Raw genomic sequence first — 24,573 nt, 5'->3', positions numbered from 1 at the left:
ACTTGCATCCACTCAGTATGACTGCTACTGGAACAAGAAGGCACAAATGTTCTTTTTTGTTTCCTTTCTGCAGTTGGTGACTAATAAAAATGAGTCGGCAGCAGATTATATTTTTTCAGCATCAAAAGAATCGTGAACGAAAAACTAATACTACAAATGCAACAACGTAGCCATGAATCCAAATACTTAGTGTTATGTCACAAGTGTATGTCACAGACAGGGGAGGTGTGAGATATTAGAACATTATATAATTGTGACAGCATTTTGTCAATAATTGAAAAAATTGATTGTTGTAAAATTGTCTCTGCATCGCCGGCTGCTGCATTGCAGTGACTTTCTAGTCTGCACTCAAAACAAAAAAGTTATTGTCAGAGGTCTCTCACCATTGAGCATTTTGTTGCTTCTTTGACTGGCTCTAAAAATGTTACTAGTTTAATGACAGTGGTGTTTTCATAACCATTAATTTTTTCAGACCAACTTCATCACCAAGTGTAAGGTGTGTCCAAATGAAAATTAGGCTGTAGTTATATGTAAAGACATTTTAAAAACAGTATCATAATTACAGTTTACTTGGAACAGTACAACAGTACATAATTGCTGCTGATGTTGATACACTGATCCCAGCTTGTCAGTAGGGACTGGATGACTCCAGCAAAGAAACTCCAGATTCAGTTTTCCTCTGTGTCCTGTACTTTCTCATCATAGATGAACCTCTGAGCTTTCAGAGATTGTTTTAAGGGGCCGAAGATATGCGAGTCAGATGGGGAGTTACGAGCGCTGTAAGGAGGATATTTCAGGACCACCCATTGAAATTTTTGGAGGTGCTGTAGGATCTTTCTACAAACACAACCTAGTGTCATGGAGAAGCACTATGCCATTTGAGAGCTTGCCCGTGCACTTGTTCTTGATGGCCTATTTCAGTCTTAGCAGTGTATTGCAATACCTTTGATCATTAACTGTTGCACTCTGTGATAGCCAGATGCGTAAAGGTCTTTCTACATTGAAAAAGAAAGTGATCATCGTATGTGCAGCCATTGCAGCTGATTGGGCTGGTTTTGAACAAAGGGAGACGAGATGCCACCATTCCATGTTCATCAGTTTGAAAGCAGGGTTGAAGTGGTGGCACCACATTTCATCACATGCCACAGTCGCAGCAGTGAAATCCGTTCCTTGCTCCGCATATCTCAACAGATGATTCAGGCAAACACCATCCTCACCATATTCTGATTCTCCGAGAGATGCTTGGGCGCCGTCTGTGCACAAACTTTGCCATAATGAAACTTCTCATGGATTATGTGATGCACAGTTTCTTTGCTTATCATCAGTTAAACAACAGATATGGCCATCGAACAAATCGACCGTATGAGCTATTCTACATCTGAAATCTTGGCACTGGTGATGCCAATGTACACTTTTCCAGGGCATGGCATGTCCCCGATGCCCCCAGGGGACTCACAGTGGCAGCAGGTGACCCTGAGGTGTAGACTGCCTACATGAGTGTTGCATTTCCTGGCTGACCTACGGCAACTGTTAAGCTTTACACCTACTTTCTACATTGCCCTCCAGGAAACCTGGTTCTCGGCAATGCGGAACCCTGCCCTTTGCGATTACAGGGGATATTACAAGAACTGTAGCGAATATAATAGAGTGTCAGGTGGAGTTGTGTTTATGCCCTGAACTCGGTATGTAGTGAAACTGTGCCCCTCCAAACTCCTCTTGAAGCTGTGGCTGTCAGGATACAGACGACGCAGGAAATGCAGTATATATCTCCCTTCAGATGGTGCGGTAACCCTGAACATATTGGCTGCACTGATTGATCAACTCCCTAAACCTTTTCTACTTTTGGGAGATTTTAATGTCCGTAACCTCTTGTGGGGTAGCACCATGCTTACTGGCTGTGGCAGAGATGTCGAAAATTTACTGCCCCAACTCGACCTCTGCCTCTTAAATACTGGGGCCACCACACATTTCAGTGTGGCTCGTGGCAGTTATTTGGCCATTGATTTATCAATTTGTAGCCCGGGACTTCTCCCATCTATCCACTGGAGAGCACATGACGACCTGTGTGGTAGTGACCACATCCCCATCTTCCTGTCACTCCCCTGGTGTCATGCCCAAGGACACCTACCGGCATTGGCCTTAAACAAGGCAGACTGGATAGCCTTCACCTCTGTTGTCACCATTGAATCTCCCCCACTTGGTGCCATCAACATTGTGATTGAGCAGGTCACTACAACTATAATTTCTGCAGCTGAAAACATGATCCCTCGTTCTCTAGAGTGCCCCAGGTGAAAGACAGTCCCTTGGTGGTTGCCTGAAGTCGCTTCCCTTGGTGGCTGGTGGAAGTCACTGAGGAAATTAAAGTGTGTCAGCGAGCTCTACAGCGACATAAGCGGCACCATTCCCTAGAGCAACTAATAGCCTTTAAGCGGCTCCGTGCCCACATTCGCCTGCTTATAAAATGACAGAAGCAAGAGTGTTGGGAGAGGTACGTGTTGACCATTGGGTGCCATATGTCACCTTCCCAAGTCTGGACGAAGATCGGATGTCTTTTTGGGTACCAGACCCCAACAGGTGTCCCTGGTGTTAACATCAATGGCGTGCTCCCTACCAACACAAACATAATTGCCGAGCACTTCGCTGAGCACTATACTCAGGCCTCTGCGTCGGAAAACTACTCCCCACCCTTTCGTACCCTCAAATGGCGGAAGGAAAGGAAAGTCCTCTCGTTCACTACACGCCACAGTGAATCCTATAATGACCAATTTACAGAGGTGGAGCTCCTCAGCGCTCTTGCACATTGCCCCAACACAGCTTCTGGACTGGACTGAATGCAGAGTCAGATGATTAAACATCTCTCATCTGACTACAAGCAATATCTCCTCATCTTCAACCGGATGTGGCATGATGGCATCTTTCCATTGCAATGGCAGTAGAGCACCATCATTCCGATGCTCAAACCAGGTAAAAATCCGCTTGATATGGATAGCTATCGACCCATCAGCCTCAGCAATGTTCTCTGTGAGCTGCTGGAATGTTTGGTGTGTCGACGGTTGTATTGGGTCCTGGAGTTAGGTGGCCTACTAGTTCCATGTCGGGGCGTCTTCCGCCAGGGTCGCTCTACCGCTGTAATCTTGTGTCCCTCAAGTCTGCCATCTGAACAGCCTTTTCCAGATGTCAACACCTGGTTGCCGTCTTTATGTAAAGCATACAACATGACCTGGCAACATCGTATTCTTGCCACATTGTATGAGTGGGGTCTCCGGGTCCCACTCCCGATTTTTATCCAAAACTTCCTGTTGCTCCGTACTTTCTGTGTCCAAGTTGGTGCCTCCCGTAGTTCACCCCCCCCCCCCCCCCCTCCTGTCATATTTAGGAGAATGGCACTCTGCAGGGCTCCGTATTGAGCATACCTCTATTTTTAGTGGACAGTAATGGCCTAGCAGCAGCTGTAGGGCCATGGGTCTCCCTTTCTCTGTATGTGGGTGACTTTTGCATTTTGTATTGCTCCTCTAGTACTGATGTTGCTGAGCGGTGCCTATAGGGAGCCATTCACAAGGTGCAATCATGGTCTCTAGCCCACGTATTCTAGTTTTCAGCCGTGAAGTCGTGTGTCATGCACTTCTGTCGGCATCGTACCGTTCATCCAGAAACCAAACATTATGTTAATGATGAATTACTCACTTTAGTGGAGACGTATCGATTCTTAGGACTAGTTTTCGATGCCCAATTGACTTGGCTACCTCACCTTCGTCAGCTTAAACGGGAGTGCTGGCAGTACCACAATGCTCTTCACTGCCTGAGCAACACCAACTGGGGTGCAGATTGCTTTACACTACTGCAGCTCTACAGAGTCCTGGTTCAATCCCGCCTTGACTATGGGAGTCTTGTTTATGGTTCGGGGGCACCCTCAGCGTTGTGTTTATTCGACCTAGTGCACCACTGTGGCGTTCGCCTAGTGACGGGAGCTTTTAGAACAAGTTTAGTGACCAGTGTCCTGGTCCCTCCATTTGGATCCGACGTGCACAACTGCTCGCCAGTTATGTTGCACACATTTGTAGTTTTCCTGAGCATCCGAGTTACCATCTCCTTTTCCCACCCATGGCAGTTCATCTCCCGCATAGGCGGCCCAGGTCAGGGTTCACAATTGCGGTTTGCGTGCAATCCCTTCTCTCCGAACTGGAGTCCTTCCCTTTACCACCTCTACTTCAGGTCCATTCACGTACATCACCATGGTGTACACCTCAGCCGAAGCTTCGTCTGGACCTTTTGCATGGCCCTAAGGACTCCTTTAACCCCACTGCTCTCTGCTGTCACTTCCTCTTGATTATTGCTGTGTTCCGGGGCTCTGAAGTTGTTTTCAGCGACGGCTGAATGACTGATGGTAATGTTGGCTTTGCCTATGTCCACAGAGGCCATATTGAACAGAATTCCTTACCCGCTGGCTGCAGTCTATTCACTGCAGAGCTTGTGGCCATATCTCGTGCACTTCAGTACATCCATTCCTGTTCTGGTGAGTCGTTTCTTCTGTGTTCTGACTCCCAGAGCAGCTTACGGGCTATCGACCAGTGCTATGCTCGCCATCCTTTGGTAGCGACCATCCAGGAGTCCATCTCTGTCCTGGAATTGTCCAGTGTTGCTGGCGGGCTGGCCAAACAGGCTATGCAGAAACTGCTCCATGAAATGGGCATCTCTGAAACTGTCCTGCTTTCTGTCTTACGCAGCAAGGTTTTTGGCTTTGGGAGACGGCGTGGCATAACAGTATGCAAAACAAACTGCGTGTCATTAAGGAGACTGCAAATGTGTGGAAGTCTTCCATGCGGGCTTCTCGCAGGGAATCAGTTGTCCTTTGTCAGCTCCGCATTGGCCATACGTGGCTCACATATGGTTACCTCCTCTGTCGCAAGGACCCACCTCAGCGTCACTGTGGCTCCCAAATGACAGTCATCCACCTCTTGCTGGACTGCCCACTTTTAGCCGCTCTGCGGCGGACTTTTAACTTAACCAGCATCCAACCTTCGGTGTTGGGTGACAATGCCTCAACAGCAGCTTTAGTTTTACGTTCAACAGCAGCTTTAGTTTTATGTTTTATTCATGAGGGTAGGTTTTATCATTGGATCTGAGTTTTAACACATGTACTTTGTCCCTGTCCTCCACCCTAGTGCTTTAAGGGTGGAGATTTTAATCTGTTGCAGAGTGGCTGGCTTCTCCTTTTTTATTCTCATGGTCAGCCGGCCATGGTAATCTGCTTTCTTGTTTCTAATCTCTTCTCCCTGTTTCTTGTGTCTCTCTGTGGTTTTATTGTCCTGCTTTGTCCATTTGTAGTGTTTGTTTTCCTTCTGTCGTTCTTCTGGTACTTCCTCTCTCCTGTTATTGTGCTGTATGTCTTCTTTGTTTTCTTCTTTTCCTTGGGTAGCTGTTCTACTGGGAACAAGGGACCTATGATCTCGCAGTTTGATCCCTCCCCCCCCCCCCCCCCTTTTTAATCCAACCAACCAACTCGCACTTCTTTCATGAGTTTGAGCATGGCGCACGTGGAGCCCTGAGATATTGCATTTCCTTCACCGTGCCCCTCCTTCCCAATCCTTGCTCCTTACCAGCATCCCCCTCCTTCCCCTCTCTCGGCACTATTATTTATGTCTTCCTGGTTATCCACTTAGTTCCCTGTATTGCTTGCAGTTTTGTTCCTCAAGCCTGTTGTCTTTCATCCTTTTTGGTATTTTGGTCCTTGCTTCGGGTTTGATCTCCATTTCTAAATTTTCTGTTTTTAGAGTGAGCCATTTGGGGAGGAACTCCCTCCTACCGTCTACGGTGTAGATTCCTTTCTCCCCCTTCCTTTCCCTCTTCCTTCCCCCCCAGTCACCCCCCTCCACCCTGCTAGGCCATCAGCACGTGTATCCAGTCATTGTGGTGGGGCTGTTATGTCCTATCTGGCTGAGCCCCCTCACACACAGAGATCACACTACTAATACCTGAGGCCGGAAGCCTACTACTAACTCGGCCATGAGACGCATCACTTGTGCGTCCCAAGGTTGCTCGCTCTCTTTTGGTTCCTCCCTCTGTGCCCTGCCCTACTCCACATTTGAAGAGAAGAAGAAGAAGAAGAAGAAGAAGAAAAAGAAAAATGTAAGTCCCAGGACAAGGCCCACCTGGTGTCCCCAGAGGTGCTATCCCCCCACCCCGCAACCTGAGTCAGCTGTCTTATTTATGGAAGTCACCCCATCCTTGTCGGTGATGACCACTAAACAATTGACATGACCTCCACTCGGCTCCATATTGTCTAACCTGGATTCTCTCCACACGATAATGCAGTGAAATTGCAACAGACATTAGTGACACCTACTGGAGGTTCAATACCTTGTTTCCTCTTACTCTGCATTCTTTCTTGCTCTTCAAGAAACACACTTCCGTGGTGACCACTCTCCAACATTTCGTTGTTATTGGGCGTTCTGTCGAAACCGTGCCATCCCCGGGATAGCGTGTCAGGGGATCCGCATTTTGGTTCACACCAGTGTCTTTGGTGACTGGATCCCACTTTGTATCAAACTGGAAGCAATAGTGCTTAGAGTAGAAACAACCCCAGCAATCAATGTTTGCAACATCTACCTCTCTCCAGGTAAGCCACTTCCTTACGTTGAAATGTCCACCTTAATACAGCAACTCCCATCCCCATATCTCCTCCTTGGGGACTTCAATGCACACCACCCCCTGTGGGGGAGTGCCACTTCAAGGGGTCTTCTAATTGACCAAATTATTACAGACTTTGATTTGTGTCCCCTTGAGTGCCTTTCATGGCACCCTTACTGCTATCAATCTCACAATCTCCTCCCCTGCTCTCGGGGCTTCCCTGTTTTGGTCACCCCATGTTGACCTTTGTGACAGTGACCACTTTCTGGTGATTCCATCGTTCTCCTGCTGCCATCAGGCAGACGGGCTCCCATGTTTGGCATTCACAGGACCAATTGGCCTGCTGTGCACTTCAACATCTCCGTTTTGAGTTGCATCGATGCAGTCTCTGCCAATAATCTTCATGCTGTTGACTCTGCTATCCCCCTATCCACAGTTCCCCCTCATCAGAGACCAGTACTGTTGTGGACCAAGGATGTAGCAGTCGCTATCCAGAACTGCCAATGGGCACTGCAGTGATTTAAATGACACTCTTCACATGCCAACCTTATCCTTTTTAAGCGTCTGCATCCTAAGGCTTGCTGCCTTATTATACAGAGTAAAAAGGAATGCAGAGAGCAGTATGTTTCCTCCATGGTGATGTAAGCCTCTTCAGCGCAGGTTTGGTCCAAACTCTGTAGCCTTCTCGACTGCCAGCGACAATCAACTGTCCAGAGTCTTACTCTCCAGGGTGTTATTCTCCAGAGTGCTCTGTGTACTGATCCATCAGTCCTTGCAGAACACCTCGCAACACACTTTGAGACAGCATCGGCATCTTCTTCCTATACTGGTCCCTTTCTCCAGCAGAAACGTGAGTTGAACAGAATCCCTCAGTTTCAACCCCCGCCAAGGTGAACTGTATAATGAACCTTTCACTGAATGGGAATTCTTGTAGGCCCTTACTTCTTTACATGGTATGGCCCCAGCCCCAGATTCCATTCACAACCAGATGATCCAACGCTTGGACGTTACCCAGAGGCAACATTTCTTAGGGTCTTCAACCACATATGGCTTATGGGTGCCTTCCCCTTGCAATGGCAAGACAGTATAGTTATCCTCGTCCTTAAGCTGGGAAGAACCCAACGTCTCTCAAGAGCTACTGCCCAATTATCCTGACCAATATACTTTGTAAACTGCTCGAAAGGATGGTAAATTGCTCTGATTATGTCAGGTACTTGAATCTCGGGGCTTTTTGTCCCCAAATCATAATGGCTTCCAGGAAAGACTATCTCCAACAGACCATTTACTCAGGTTGGAAAAAGCAATCCGACCGGCTTTTACTCACTGCCGGCACCTTGTTGCGGTCTTCTTTGACCTACGTAAGGCATATGAGACAGTTTGGTCCCTTCACATTTTAGTTAACCTCCATGACTGGGGCTTTTGCAGCCCTCTCCCTATTTTTATATGTGAGTTTTTATCCCAAAAGTTCTTCTGGGTTCGAGTTGGCACTTCACTCAGCACCCCTTGGATCCAGGAGAGTGGTAGCCCACAGGATTCTGAGTTGAGTGTCACACTCTTCCTCATAGCCATCAGTGGGCTTGTGACCTCCTTTGCGCCTCTGGGTATCCCAGTGTTGTATGTCGACGATTTTTGCATCTGGTGCAGCTCCCATTCAATAGCATCGGCTGAGTGCCAGCTCCAAGGCACCATCTGACAGGCCTCTACATGAGCACTCTCCCATGGCTTCCAGTTCTCTCCCTCCAAAATGCAGGTTATGAATTTGTGCTGTTGGTCCACAGTACACTCCAATCCGGAACTTGCCTAGATATTGTTGCATAGACCCATTTATTGGGCCTTATTTTTGATAAAAAGCTGACGTGGCTGCCTCACATTTGCCGCCTGAAGACTGCCTTCTTGCAGAAGCTTAACACTCTTGGGGTGCAGATCTTGCTACTCTTCTCCTTCTTTACTGTGCTCTGGTTTTGTGCAGACAAGATTATGGTAGTCAGGTTTATGGCACAGCAGCTCCTTCCACTCTGAAAATACTTTACTCTGTTCACCATTGTGGGATGCTTCTGGCTATTGGTGCCTTTCGTACTACTCCCATCGACAGTCTGCTCCCAGAAGTGGGGAGCCAACTCCTGGTTTCTTACGCAATTGCCACATGCCGATTCCCTGACCATCCCGTCTACCCTCTCCTCTTTGCAAATGGTGGATGTCCCTCCTGATACCCACCTCAGGTGGTATTGCCAGTTGACATGTGGCTAACTTCCCTCTGTTGGGATCTTCATCTCAACTTGCTAGAATGTGCCCCGTATACTTCCTCCTCCCCCGCCCTCCCTCTTGGATGGTGCCTGGACCATGGATTAGGATTGACCTATTCCGGGATCCAAAGGTCTCTGTCACCCCTATGGTCTTTCGGCGTGTTGTATGTTCCATTCTTGCAGCGTTCCAGGGCCCTACCATCTTCTACACTGATGGTTCTAAGACAATAGATAAGGCGGGATACACTTTCACATCTCCTATTGGCTTAGAACTCCATTTATTGCTGCGGTCATGTAGTAGTGTGTTCACAGCAGAGTTGCTGGCTATTAACAGGCCACTTTGTTACGCAGGCCTCCCTTCACAGTGTTTTAACATGTATGACTCAGGCTATAGATCGATGCTACTCTCGTCACCCTTTGGTCTCTGCTATCCCTGACCTTCTCTCTGCCCTTGGCCATGCCACTTGCTCAGTTGTCTTTCTCTGGGCCCCAAGTCATGTGGGCATCCCAGGGAATGAACTGGCTGACAGTTTGGTGAGAGAAGTAGATACTCCCCCCCCCCCCCCCCCCCCCTCAAACTCCCTTCCATGGTTCCAGCTGCAGAGAATGTGGATCTTCATCAAATCTGTCTGTCTCTGCCCAAAAGTGGAATGATACCTGGTGAACTGCTACCCTCAGTGATAAACTCCACACAATCAAGACAACTACTGTCTTATGCCATTTGTACATTGATCGTACCATGCTCACCTATTGTTTTCTCTTGCGTGATGAGCCACTCCCACAATGTGGCTGTGGAGCTGGACTGACAGTATTGCATAGATTGGTGGAATGTGCCCTTCTTTTGGCCCTTCGTATTAAGTATAGTCTTCCAGATTCTTAATCGTTAACTTTAGCAGACAATTCATGGATGGTTGAACCGGTCGTCAGTTTCCTCCATGAAAGTTGTTGTTATTTTCTGATATAGGGTTTTTCTTTACTCCTGGAGCAGGGGCAGTGTGGTTGTGGTTGGGGCTCTCTTCATGTTTTCTCGGTCTGGGACCCATGACCACTTCCCCATGCGAAGACCACTCTTTTATCTGTCTGTTTTTCCAGTGTGGTTTCAGTTGCCTGAGACTGCAGTGATGTGTGTGTGTGTGTGTGTGTGTGTGTGTGTGTGTGTCTATTGTTGACGAAGGCCAATGGCTGAAAGCTTTAATTGTGAGACTCTTTTTGTTGTGCCTATCTACAACTCAGCATCTCCACTATATGGTGAGTAGCTACTTTCATTCTCATAATATTGTTACATTCCATCCTGGGTTTTCTGTTGTTTGATTTTTGTTTTTTCCGTTTTTTAGGTTTGGTCTACCCTTTGATGCCTAGTAGTGTGCGTGTGTGTGTGTGTGTGTGTGTGTGTGTGTGTGTGTGTGTGTGTGTGTGTGTGTGTGTTTTAACTTGCTCGTTTTATAGTTTGACCCCTCCAGCTGGATCTGTCTACTTTTAGCAGACCCTCTCTCTTCTGAGAGTACCTTTGGAACTGCAGTACTGATGAACTCACCATTTAGTCCCATAACCCCCCACTGCCACCCCCTTCCCTCAGCTAATCAATCAATTATGTTCTTGATGTTTACACATCGTGCCTCATAATGCTGACACCACCAGAATGTTGTGCACCATGGGAGACATTGCTCACCATACATGTCACTCATCGTGCGATAAATTTGTGAAGCATGCTCACTTTCCACACAAAGAAACTGGATAACCACTATTTATGCTGATTGAGGGGAATCCATCGTGCAGTGAACTGCAGAATTAACTCTCCAGAAATGAGAAAATTGCTGTGAAGCTGTTAACTTCACTAGTGCAACTGGAAATACCACCGTGTTATCTCTAGGTAAACACACACACACACACACACTGGGATTATATGTAACATTGCTTCAGTGAAGGCCTTCTTTTCATTTGGGCATATCTTACATTTCTGTGGCTCAATTATGCTAACTGCATTCTAAAACCGCTGTTCTGCCTATGTCTCTGTTTCTTGTGTCTAACTTGTCTCTAACAAATTCATGTCACCAATTTTCTTTGTGAAAGGGACAGTGTGTTTGGCAGCATAAATCATAAAATAAGCCATTGACCCCATTTTTTAATAATTCACACAAAAAATTTAGGACTTTGTTCAAAAAATGTAGTACTCGATGACATCCGAAATGGTTACTGGAAGGACTTCCTGATGAAGATGAAGATGATTTCATGGTCAACATTGTGTACAGTAATAGATGGGTTAACACTTTTTCCTATATGGGTCAGTTCATATATCTGGTGTACGCAATCAGGCATTTGTGCCTATGGGATATCAATTCTGGACATCATATTCATCCATATTTCATTGGTCTGTCTTTCAGTGTTGGATGACACTGTTGTAAGATGAGGTGGAATTCTGGAGACGTCCACCTGTCCAAATCGTGATTCAGTGTTTGCAGACTTGTATGAGAAATGCCCTGCCTGATATTAATGTAAATGAACAATGATTTGTGATACAAATTTCTATGCAATTTGAGTTTCAGTATTGTTCACAGTAGCTGATAATGCTTTAGAATTCAAATTTTGGCATGTTCTTGGACATGTGCCTTCAAATGTGTCATCGTCAAACTGAAAGAGAGAAGAGCAGAGTTTCTGCCATTTTATGTGTAAACAACAAATTTATTTTCTGCAATATTAACTAGTTTTCAAGCCACTGCAGACTCGTCATCCAATGGGGTTGTTACAGGAACATTACCTGAACCATGTGCAGCAAGGCGCTATGGCTGTGTTGCTCACAGAAATAATGGAAATACAGTTATTTTCTCCAGCACCACACCTATAGTGTCTAGCTGCTCATTGTCCAAGTAATGTATCTGTAACACCACCATCTGATGATGAGCATGCAGTGGCTTGAAGGCTGTTCTGGTGTCCAAAATTAAAGCAACAAACTGCTGTTTTCCCTGTCTTGCATCTAATTCATGACATAATTGCACAGATTGCCAACAGATGTCTGTATGATCGTTGATCGGAATGCCATCTTCCATGCAGAACACTCACAACTGCCCCAACGGTGATGCCAGGAAACCTATCAAACGTTGAAGTGTTTACCAGATAGATCTAGATCCACAATTGCTGTGTACACAGGCACAGACAGTGCAGTATGGCACAGAAAAGATGCCTACCAGACTCTCTGCAATAAATGACTGTAGAAAGAAGGGAAGCAGGACAGTCGCAAAGTGATGTAGCCTTATGGCTTAATGTGAATGGTTCTGTTGCTTCTCGAATGTTGCAACACTTTATCCCGAGGTCCAAAGTAGGGCTGATTGAATGTGAAATTAGAAAGAGAGGACTGTTATTTGGCTGTAAGTACACTATGCTACCGCCTTAGTACTGCACAGCAACTGGCATCTGACCTTGCAGCATCCACTGGATGAGTTGTATTGAAGCAGATGGTGTACAGAAGGCTTCAGCAGAGTGGACTTTATTGTCGGAGACCTGCTGCATGTCTCTCTCTCATGCATCTTCACAGATGGGTACGTCTAGAGTGGAGTCGTCAACATGCTACCTGGGCAGTCAAACAGTGGGCCAATGTTCTTTACACAGATGAGTCCCGATTTGGCCTGCAGAGTGATTCTCAACAGATTTGTATCTGGAGGGAACATGGAACATGATTTCAGGACCCAAACATTGTGGAAAGAGACAGATATAAAGGAAGATCCCTAATGGCACAAGCTAGTATTACGTTGACCACTTGAACACATCTGGATGCAATTGTATGGGTGAATCAACAAGGTTTAAGTGCTGTCAGGTATTGTAACGAGACTTTGGGACCTCGTGCGGTTGTCGCAAGGTGCTGTGGGCCCAGGTTTCGTATTACTGGACGATAATGCTCGAGCTGGAAATAATCTGATATGTCACTTAGGAAAATCTTTTCTAAACACTGCCTTGAGTCCAGCCTTCACTTTCATGTTTGCTTAGGCCACGTCATGTGCCATGATCCTGCAACAGGTGATTTAGTAGCCATTTGAGCTTGAGGTGCCTAAATGAGAATGAACAAAATCAAATGCAGTTGCTCGCTGCATTCGAAGCACCTGCATTGATGTCTTTCAGACTTCCACGGAACAACACGCGCAAAGGAATTCAATTGAGCATAAATTCCAAATGCAGACTTTTACTTATAGATACGGTTTGACAAGCTTTGTAATGACAATTGTTGGTAACTTTCTTTTTTTGTTTTTCAGAGTGCTGTGGAAATGTTTGAATTAGCGTGGAAACTTTCAAAGGACGACAATGAAATGTTGTGGTAAGTCATTTGGTCTTTACATTTTCCTTTAGTGGTATATTACAGAGTAGAAACTCACATACTTTTGTAGTCCTTGGTGTGTGGTTATAATGACTTTATATGTATTAATACCAGTAAAAGCTCTACAGATGTAGGTGTTCGCTGGAAAACCACAATTCAGGATAGGTCACAAATATCAAGAATCCGCAGATAAAGACTTGTTCTTTATTCACAGTTGGAGGTAGGGCAGCATCGGTCGTAAATTTTTAATTTGTTTGTTGCAGATTCATTTGAGCTACTGTGTAGCTATATTCAGTGCATTATACCCAAGTCCTGATGACTTATAAACATAATAGCACATGGTACCACTTGACATACAGATAACAAACATGAGTTGTCCTTTATTCTGTCTTTCGCCATTTATTTGTTAATTATTTAACAGCATTTGGTCATCAGCTTCCACAGGCATAAAAATGTAGAGTGGCATTCAGAACCACTGAAAAGTCAGAGGACCATTCATTTTTGGGTGAGTTTCTTGTAGCGAACCTTTTTACGTTTCTAACTAGTTTGTTATGTTTTGGAAGGAATTGCTGAATGAAGTAGGTTACAAAATAGTCATTTTTTTAGGCAAATGACAGGACATCTAAAACTGTAGTCTAATTAAAATAATTTATTAGAGTTATATGTGTCATATGTCACTCCAGTGTTGCAAAAACACGCTCCATCTGGTCCTCACTTACGGCTGTGTCAAATGAAACTGGCAGCCCTTATGGGCAAAACCCACTGTTGCTAACTTTAGCAGGCCCACAGATAGAGCATGAGGCTCCACTTACAAATGCCATGTGTGCAGAATGCAGAAGGTGTGTACTACTTGAGCATTGTACGAATTGGTGCTTTGTTATTGTTCATTGGCAAGAGCAGAAAATTTCCTCGTGTTGTTTAAGATCAGATCGTAGGAATTCAGTTCCACGGTGTGAAGTGTGAACTTAAAACTACTTTTAATTTGTAGTAGTTACTTATACGTTCTTATATTTCGTTAGAAGTCACATTATTTTATTAGAAGTTCCTTCACATTACCATATGGTAAATGTGGTTTTTGTGAAGTCATGTGTGAAGTATATCAATACTTACACTACACAATTTAAGGTTTAAAATAAGATTATAACTGTTATTGAGTAGGTTATGACAACATTTAAAAATTATAATTCAGTCAGTAATTATGTGAAATACTAAAAATCAAATTTCTGTTGCCGTGGGAAACCATTAGATGTGCAATTTGGGATTGTGAATTGTCAATTACAAGTCACGTTAATTAGTCAGTGACGTAGTTGCTTTTTACTAACTGGGCCATCCAAGAACTTCCCAGAGCTCCTTGATTATTTAGATCTACCTGTTCTCCTCCCCTCTGATTTGTGCGAACAAAGGAATTATCCAGTGGGCCACAAATCAGTAGATGTGATCTCCATGTACAGAGAGACAAATGATTACAATTCCAGAAAAAATTGGAAGATTTATTCCATAGAAGGAGCTTCACAAATAGAGCAAATCAATAACACATTGGTCCACTTCTGGCCCTTATGCAAGTTGTTATTTGGCTTGCCTTGATTGATAAGCATTTGTTGGATGTCTTCCTGAGGGACATCGTGTGAAATTCTGTCCAGTTGGTGCTTAAGAACGTCAAATCATGATCTTATTGGAGGATCCTGCCCATAATGCTCCAAATGTTCTCAATTGAGAAGACATCCGGTGACCATGCTGGCTGAGGTAGGGTTTGGCAAGTGTATAGACAAGTATTAAAAACTTTCACCATATGCGGGTGGGCAATATTATACTGAAATGTAAGTGCAGATTTTCTTGCCCTGAAGGGCAACAACTTACCACTGTGGTGTAAGAGTGCCGTGGGTGATAACCAAATGGGCCCTGCTGTGAAAAGAAATGGCACTCCGGACCATCACTCCTGGTGGTCGGGCTGTATAGTGGGCGACAGTCAGGTTGGTGTCCCACCACTGTCTGAGGCATCTCCAGACATGTCTTCACTGGTCATTGGCAGCCAGATCCGAGTAAGTTCATCTCTGAAGACAATAGAGTACTTGACTTTTTCCTAGAAATCGTCTTAAATGGCTAATTATGTCATTTTATCCTCATAACATGCTTTTTTCCCTCTTGATTTTCATTGTTCTTTTATAAAAACAGATATGAAATATAAATAATTTGAAAGCCGACTAAAATGCTCTATTTGAGCTGTTTGATGCCTGTAATGTCACTGGCTAGGTTGTTGCTCCTATTTTCATAAAGCTCATTCATAGTGATGTCTTGTTTTGGAATTTATGTTTCAAAAAATGGGTTGCAAATGGTGTGTAGTACTACACTGTACAAATACATCTGTAAAAACTTATGAAAACTTGTTTTTGCTCTTCCAAAGAATGATAAGTGTAAAATGTGGTTGCACTGTACCAGTAAAATGCCAGTAGTCAACGTACAAGTTCCCTACTTTGATTAAGAGTGTCTTGCACTCTGAACTTAACATTGATTTACCTCTGAGATATGCTTTCCCACTGTTACAAGGAAGGATAGTGTCATTCTACAAAATTAAACTCTTAGTGAAAGTTGTCATTTTACTCTATTACATGTACATTTTTTAGTAGTTTAGTTGTTAGAGTGGTAGACTGTCAAATTATATGAAATGATCCATAGATCACAGATTCAAATCCAGCCCAAAAGAATGTCTTAACTTATGACTTGGCAGTCCTCTCATTAATGAAACCAAATTAAAATTAAAAAACTTTACCACACTGATAAGAAACAGTGTCTTATTTTGTTTTCCTTGTCGTTTACATGCTCTTACATTTGCAGTTGCTGTTCACACACGACACATTCAAAAAGATATTTTCTAGTTAATGTAACCAAGCACTTTTTACTTTATTAGAAACAATATTTTTATCTTTGTACTGTACAGCTAGAATCCTTATTGTTTAAAATTTTGAAGTTTCATAATCTTACGAAATAAGTCTACTCCAGATACTGACGTTAGTTTACACCCACAAACATCACAGCCCTCACATTTGTGTTACCTGTGTGTCGTACGTGTTTTCTCTCTTTCTGCATACAAAATCTCATCGTCCTATACCTCGTTGTACTGTGGGACTATGGTGATATCTTCACTACTCACCATGCTTTCCAAAAGAATGAATTGTTTGTATGCAAAGGAAATGCATTTAACTTCAGTTGTCCATTGATCAAACTAAATTAATTTGAAGCTATATTTAATACAGCCCACCATTTAAACAATTGCTACAATGAGTTCTTGCAAACACTATTTTAGTATTTTGTGTAAAAGTTTTAAAAATATATTACCCTTCCAGGACTTGAACTCGTGTCCTCTTTACCACAGTCAAATGTGCTATTCATTGCATCACAGAATGCTTGCTCTGAGCTGTCTCTCTGCCAAGTTTCTTATGTAGAGGAAATCAGCATTGAGAGTCACCAATAATAATTTTATTGTGGTTTGGGTCGTAGTTCATGACTGATAGTCAATGAACTAGTTATAAGATACAGATTCATTTGCAAAAGTTCTACAGTCCCTTAGTTTTGAGTATGTGTAATGATGTTACAGGTATCAGGGAAAAGAATGTCCATTGCTGCACATAGCGCCACTAAATGGGTGGAGCATAAACACATTAACTTTTGTAAGGTTTCTAATATCAGTGTTCACAAAATTCCTTTCTGATGTTAGTTAAAACTTGGAATTGCGATTTATGTCACTAAATGACTAAGCTGTTTGCAGAAGAAGTACGTAAAAGCCTGGCAACTTTGGCTAACACTTCTGTGACACACATATAACTTCATCTTACTCCTGGTCTGTGAAGTCGCCAGAGCTTCAGCTAGTAATAGAGCATTTTTGATCATGTGACCAAACTTGATATTTAATGATTTTTAAGGTTTAATTGGATAAAAATAACAGATCTCTTGTGAGAATAGTCACTCTAACTGCTACTTGAATGTTATAATCACTCAGAATAACAACAATCTGAACCATATTTTTAACATAGGAAAATAGCCTATTGTTCTCCAGTCAATGAGACTCCAGACTGAAGAAATGTCTGGAGACGTCCTGGACTGTGGCGGGATATAAAATTGACTGTCATCCGCCATACGCCCAACAACCATAAGTGATATGGAGCTTAGTGACTGCTATGTGCAGTGGAAGGGGGCATTACTTCGCGCGCGACAGGTTGAGAATTTGGGCTCAGCTGCTCCAGAGGAGCAGAGCAGCCAGGTTTGAATCCTGGTCCGACGCAAATTTTTGACCTTCACCATTGATTTATTTCATTGCACATAAGTGGCTGAAGTTCTGATTTCTTGTTATATAAATTCATGTTCTTTTAACTGTCGCCATGAAGATAGGTCAGGGTTTTCACTGTAAAGGTGCTGGACGCTGTCCTAATGACGGTCACAAACATCTAACCGGTATCACTGATAACTCATTCTTGCCAAGCTCGCTTAAACCTCTGTTGTAAAGCTCAGGATAACAGTGGATTCAGTTCTGATGACGTTAGTGGAAGTGATGGGTGCAAATTTTGTAGTTGGTGAAACTCCTCAAGAATCTGCCACTGGGAAAACCAACAAGTAGGAAGGCAATGTGCAAATGGCTGTGTCAGCTGTGACCAATGCATAACCAGTCCATTGACATTAGAGACAGTTAGTGAGATACTCCTAAATGCTCGCATGCCATTGTGGAGGAAGTTTGTCTTGTGGGGAAATGATCCCCATGTTGGGCTGTCTCCACTGTAAGTTGTGCTATTAATTAATGCTCCGGCTACAAGCATTTGTGATGTTGCTCTTGCTTAAGACAAAATTAACCAAACACATGATTTATAAGTAGCACAAAATCGGTTTACTTTTGTTCGGCCTGTCATATTTAATCCTATTTACATTATAGAGTTTCTTAGTATCCATGCCCAGCCATTAGGCATAATGACTTTTCTAAATAACTGACATATCAGTTTATCATTCCTAATTACTCGTCCTCTGTGCAATGACCATAAATTTATAAGAAGGCACATTCCTCTGTAAGGGATTCTTAAGCTGCAGCTTGTGTATGTTTTGTATATTTATGAGGTTAACATGAACTATTTCAGCTGAATGTTCCTCATCGTTGATAGTGATAATTAAAGGTGTTGGCTGGGTCTCTGCATTGATTTCTGTTGGTTCCACTCCTAGTTCATCATTTCTATTATGGCAGCTGTGTACTGTATTGTGAAATTATTAGTACATTCTCCAGATTCACATCTAGATTACTTTGTAATTGCATCCAAACACCCACAATGGTCCACAGCATTCTGTTTTTCTAGTCTAAGTTATGTCTACTTTGTTGCTTTTTTTAACCCTATTATGCTTCTGGACAGATGTTTTATTCTAACTTTGGCCTCTTTGCCATAGGATGGCCCTTCTACTATCTCAACGATCATTTACCTATTTCATTAAAAAGAGACAGTGTCCCTTTCAGGAGAAAAAATTTCAGTACTGCTGATAGTCGCATTTAGGGTGAAGAAAACTTTTCGAACTCTAAGTTCGTTTCTCAAAGAGGAAGTAGAGGCAAATCACTCAGGTACTAGGATGGGAGAAATTCACCTATTCTAACGATGGGAAGAAAAACTCTGTTGTTCAAATGTGTCGTGACAGTACTGGAATTTCACCTTCAGAAGATAATAACTAGCCAGTCATTCTGTCTCCCTGTAATTTTATAGTTTTCTCAAGTGAATTTTCCTTTCATTACTTTATCTACAAAGAGTAGTCTTTATGTAAACATTACATGTAGGGAGATAGGTCAACACACACACACTGCCATAAAGATGCTGCACAAGAAAAAAGACAAAAAAAAAGTTAGTCATTGCAAACGTGATTTACTGTCAGTTGCAGCAATACACAATAGCACATTACAAACTACGCACATTCAGTGACATCAGAAGTCTCCCAAGAATCCACAGTAACATGACATGATGCTAGATGGCAGTCCTTTCTTGGAGAACGAAGCATGAAGAGAGACGACAGTGTGTGTTGAGCAGCCATTCAGGATGGATGTTACCTGACTTGAACAGCAGTCTTATGTAGAGATTGCAGTTCAACGTGGAAGGAATGTGCGACAATGCCATGAGGAGCTTGTGGAAGTGGTAGGAAATGCTGCTCTAGTGCCCTGAACGTTTGCCCGGTAGGTAGGTGCATTCAGGCATGGCGGAGGTGCAACGGCCAACCTATACTGATACGGGTGGCCTATCGGTGTGCGTATGGGCTGTACTCGCACCCAGATCACCCAATGCTTGGAGAACAACAAAAAGTGGATGCTGTAGGAATTACAGTGACATACAGGTACTGAGAAGACCACAATCTGCAGGATTTTACACGATGAGCTACACATGCATAAAGTTGCTGCAAAGTGGGTGTGTCATGCACTAAGTGAAGTGGAAAAGTGGACATGTTACGAAATGTGTTGTCCTGCAACACCACCTACAATGGGCTACTCAGAAGAAACATCCTGAATGTGTACATGATGCATTAATTCTTCAGGACAGCATGACAGCTCTTACGACAATGTGTGTGTAGAATCTGCTCGCACAATGGGGGTGGGAATTACTGGTGCATCTACCATATTCACCAGACATAACACCATGTGGTTATAACTTCATACCAAAACTAATAGAGCCATTGTGTGGAACAGCTTTCAAACTGATAAAGACATTGCTACAGCAGTGATGCGTGAAATCCTACGACATTGCCCAAACAGTGACATGTGAGATCTTACGATTCACTCGTGATGAGGCCATGGGTATCAAACTTCTTTCACAGCATTGGCAGTGTGTGATGGATTCATTGGTAGACTATTTTTAGGGACTCTGAGATGTCACAGGTCTGTGTTCCTTCCCTGTACTATTGTGTACATTTACAGTTGACAATGAAACACATTTGAAATGACAAAATTTGTTTCATCTTTTTTCTTGTGCTTTATCTTTATGGTGGTGGTGGTGTGTGTGTGTGTGTGTGTGTGTGTGTGTGTGTGTGTGTGTGTGTGTGTGTTCATTTGTCTCCTTGCATATGGTGTTTACGTATGAACTAACTGCCCATTTGCTTATTTCAGAATTTTTTAAATTTGTTGCCATTTTCAAGACAAAAAACGGTTGGCGTGACTTTTACAATGATCCTCGTATTTTGTTTGATGTTCCACACTATTATCCACTTATAGAAACAAAGATCGTATTGACAGAATGAAAGCTTTCACAAGCTGATGACATTGCTGCTGGTAAACCAGCAGCAATGTTCATAACAGTTGTATAGATTTTCAGTTTTGTAATATATTTTTGTCTGTGTCACGTACATCTGTTCTGGATGTTCCTGAATACCTATATTAGGTGCATTTTATGATTTCTTTGACTTTTTGTTGCAAGTACTATTTTCTTTCTCGTGTTTTGAGTTATATTATTTTAATGGTACACATTATCCATTGTCGTTTCTGACACTCTTAAATTTTCTTGTTACTTACTCCTCCCCCATAATAACTGATCTGATCATCAGTGAAATGGCAGATTTTAAACAGTTGCTATTGATCTCTCTTCCCATTTCTGATATTTTATTTTCTCTGTGGAGCTTGTGCAAGATGTCTTACGAAGCTTAAGTTTTCGTATGCCATTTGATCAACTCACTATATTGCTATTAGGGCTGGGTTAAGTTGCAGACAGGCGCAATTAAGAAACTTTCACTTAAAGCTTTTGGCCACAGCCTTCGTCAAAGAAAGAGAAACACACACCATTTATTCACACAAGCAAGCAACCTCACGTACACATGGCCTCAAACTCCTCAGCTTGGGCCAGAATGCATCTATAACATGGGATGGAAGCAGGAATCTTGAGGGGAAAAGGAAGGGATAGCACTGTACAGACGGGGGAGAGAGGAGCACTGTCTTGTGGAGTGTGCATCAAATAGAATGCCAACTTGCATAGCGTCATGTGGTTGTGGGGGAGGGAGGAGGGGAAAGTGGAGCAAGAAAGGAGAGGAACACGGAGAGACAGGCGAGAGTGCTGGCTGAGGGTTGCAAACAAAGAAATTGTGAGATGAGCATGGAGAGAAGGGAATGGAAACTGTTGGGTGTAGGGTGTGTGGACAGTATGTTACCTTAGGTTGAGGCTGGGATAATTATGTGAGCAGAGTGTGTCATAAGGATAACTCCCATCAGTGCAGTTCAGAAAAGGTGGTAGTGGAGGGTAGGATCCAGGTGGCTCAGGTAGTGAAGCGGCCATTGAAATCAAGCCTGTTGTGTTCAGTTGCATGTTGTGCTACAGAGCAATCTACTTTACTCTGGGCCACAGTTTGGCGGTGGTCGTTCATCCTGGTGGATGGCTGGTTGGTGGTCATATCAGTATGAAAAGCTGTGCAGTGATTGCAGCAGAGCTGGTAAATGACATGCCTGCTTTCACAGGTGGCCCAACCCTTGATGCGATAGGATAAACCTGTGGCAGGACTGGAATAGGAAGTGCTGAGTGGTCAAATTGGGCAGGTCTTGCACCTGGTTTTTCACAGGGATAAGATCCTTGAAGAAAGAGGTTGCAATTTGGGGTGGTGTTTAGATGGACTAGAATGTTGTGGTGGTTGGATAGGCAATGGAACACCACTCTAGGGGGAGGTGGGAAGGATCTCAGGTAGCATGTCCCTCATTACAGGGCATAATAAGTGATCAAAGCCCTGGCAAAGGATGCGATTCAATTGTTTCAGTGTGGACCAGTTTTGGGTAATGAAGGGGGCTCTCTGTTGTGGCTGGTTCTTGAGGATGGTGGGAGAATTGGGGGGTGTGAGAGGAAATGGCATGGGACATCGCTTGCAGACTAGGTCTGGGGTAGAACCTATTCGTGAAGACCTTGATGAGACCATCAGCATACTGGGCAAAGAAGAGAGTTTGTACTTGTCACTGCACATGTGCCGTTTCCGGGTGACCAAGTTGTATGCAACAGATTTTTTGGTGTGAAAGGAATTACAGCTGTTGAAATGCAGGTATTATTGATGGATGGTGAGCTTAATGTGGACGGAGGTGTGGATGGAGCCATCAGAGGAGAGTAGGTCAACATCAAGGAAGGTGGCACGCTGGGTTGAAGAGAATCAGGTGAAGCAGATTGGAGGGAAGGTGTTAGGGTTGTGAAGGAATGAAGAAAGGGTTCTTCGTCCTGAGTTGGAGTTTGTGTGGGACTTTTGTGTTGGGATCACTCTGGCAGAGTTAGTAGATAGAGGAACAAATTGCAGATTATGAGTTGCAGTGACTACCTGGCAGAAGGCCTCCACCCATTATCTGACTACTCCACCATCTCCACCCCTTTACCTCCTGGATCACTGATCACTGTTGACACCATCTCCCTAAACACCTACATCTCTCATGTTCAGACCTTCCTAGCCCCCCAAAATGCCAAACTCCTAGTCTGGTTCAGTTTCATTGATGACACCGTCATGATTTGGATTCAGGGCAAGACACACAATCTTAATTCCTTCACAACCTCCCACCTGCTTCACCTAGTCCTATATAACCCAGTGTGGCACCTTCCTAGATACTGACCGACCCCTCTCTGATGGCTGCATCCACACTTCTGTCAACATTAAGGCCCCCAACCACCAACGATACCTGCATTTTGACAGCTGTCATCACTTTCACACCAAAAAAGCCCTCCCATAGATTGCGGCCCCCCGGGTATGGTGCATCTACAGTGACAAGAACTCCCTTGCTCAGTATGCTGAAGGTCTTACCAAGGCCTTCACAGAGAGGCACTAGCTCCCAGATGTAGTCGGCAAACAGATATCCCGTGCCATTTCCCCTCACATCCTCTATTCCTAACATGTGACACAAAAGTACTGCCTTCTGTGTTATTTGCCACCTTTACATAATTCTGTTGCTCACCAGATGATAACTGGTTATGTGATGGTGCTGGAACCCACACATTCTAGCCAGTTATTGAACAGATTAGATTTAGAGCATCAGCTGTAGTCTATCGTAATGTACATTGGGCAACCAAAACATGCTAACCAATGCACAACAAACACCTTTGCTATCGTTTCTGCTGCTACTTCTGTGACTGGTAAGGCCTCCGCCCATCTTGTAAATCTGTCTACTGCCATGGGCAAATGTCTGTAATTCTCTGAGGGTGGAAGTGGACCCACTGAGTTGAGGTGTACTTGAGTGAACCTTGCTGGTGATCCTGCAAAACCTCTGACCTATGCATGAATGTGTTGCCTCACTTTGCAATTCTGACATTGAAGACATCAGTGAACTCAATTCTTGGCATACTTTTTAATTGATGGGCATCACAAACTGTGGGGTTAGCAACTTGATAGTGGCGTTTGCCACTGGGTGTGATAGGCTGTGGACAGTGTCAAATGCCACTTCGCGGAATTGCTGCCTATGTAGAGCAGTGGGCTTTGTCATGAGGTGTTGCACCATATCTTGACCTTGCTTCCTGGTATGTCTATTTGCTCCATTTGCAATCCTGTCTCACAAATCGTGCTGCTCTTGATCAGACACTTGTGCTGTGGTGAGGTTTTTGTAATATAAGATTCTGACTAAACTGCATACCCAGGAAAAATAATCGGTGTGTAGTGTCGGGGAAGCCTGCATACTCAGTTTGCTAGACAAACAATCAAACAAGTCATATTAATGAGTTTTATTACAAAAAGAAAATTACAGTACTTAACTTTGGCAATCACACAGATGTGTCGCAAGCAGAGGGTGAAATACAAAGTAATCTTCAGTATACACAATATCAAGTCCATGCTACATAAAGAGTACAAGCGAAGTGACTAACGTTGACACTGCTATTGATGTCACTAATCTTGAAACTGCTATCGCAATGGGGCATCATCAGTCGGTCACGACACTTATATCGTCTTCACATAGGGGCCGCTGCTGTCAAGTCGTCATCCTGGAGGGAGGTCTGATCAGTATGTGATTGCCTGACTTCTTCTCATGGCCTACTCTCCCTGTCATTCCTGACTGGCGTGCCGGTGATTGACTTTACAACATAACGCCATGACTATGTTCTCTGTGCCTCTAATATGTCATATGTCGATGGTGAACTGACTGATGAACTCTATATGCCAGAATTGCCATGATGAATATTTATTGCGTATGTTGCTGAAGGCCAGTATGATGGCTTTACGCTACATGAAAATTGTCGCTGGCCAGGCTTCAGTGTAAGGGCAAAAATGTCTCTCACTCTCATATATCACTAACAACTTATCGCAGGCATTCCATTTTGTCCGTCTGCCCTGTAGCTTTCTCAGAAGAAGAACCTCAGAGGCTGTCAGTGTCCATTAACTTCCTACTGTAGTGCTACTCCAGTCACGATCTGGTTGGCAACAACATCCAAAAGTGTAGATAGGGCAAGGTGGGCAAGC

At 43.8% G+C, this 24,573-nt stretch overlaps 1 protein-coding gene across 1 annotated transcript in view; it reads left to right on the top strand.

The window, feature by feature from the left end:
- Positions 1-24,573, top strand: part of LOC126418993 (cell division control protein 45 homolog) — a 143,832-nt gene that overhangs the window by 42,171 nt on the left and 77,088 nt on the right. Inside the window, exon 6 of the mRNA XM_050086039.1 lies at positions 13,112-13,173. Within this exon, the coding sequence (XP_049941996.1) occupies positions 13,112-13,173 (62 nt within the window). The remainder of the gene's footprint in view (positions 1-13,111; positions 13,174-24,573) is intronic.

This window comes from Schistocerca serialis, chromosome 9 (assembly GCF_023864345.2).
Source record: "Schistocerca serialis cubense isolate TAMUIC-IGC-003099 chromosome 9, iqSchSeri2.2, whole genome shotgun sequence".
Lineage (NCBI taxonomy): Eukaryota > Metazoa > Arthropoda > Insecta > Orthoptera > Acrididae > Schistocerca > Schistocerca serialis.
The sequence above is the reverse complement of the archived record's forward strand: the minus strand, read 5'-3'. Positions and strand labels throughout refer to the sequence as shown.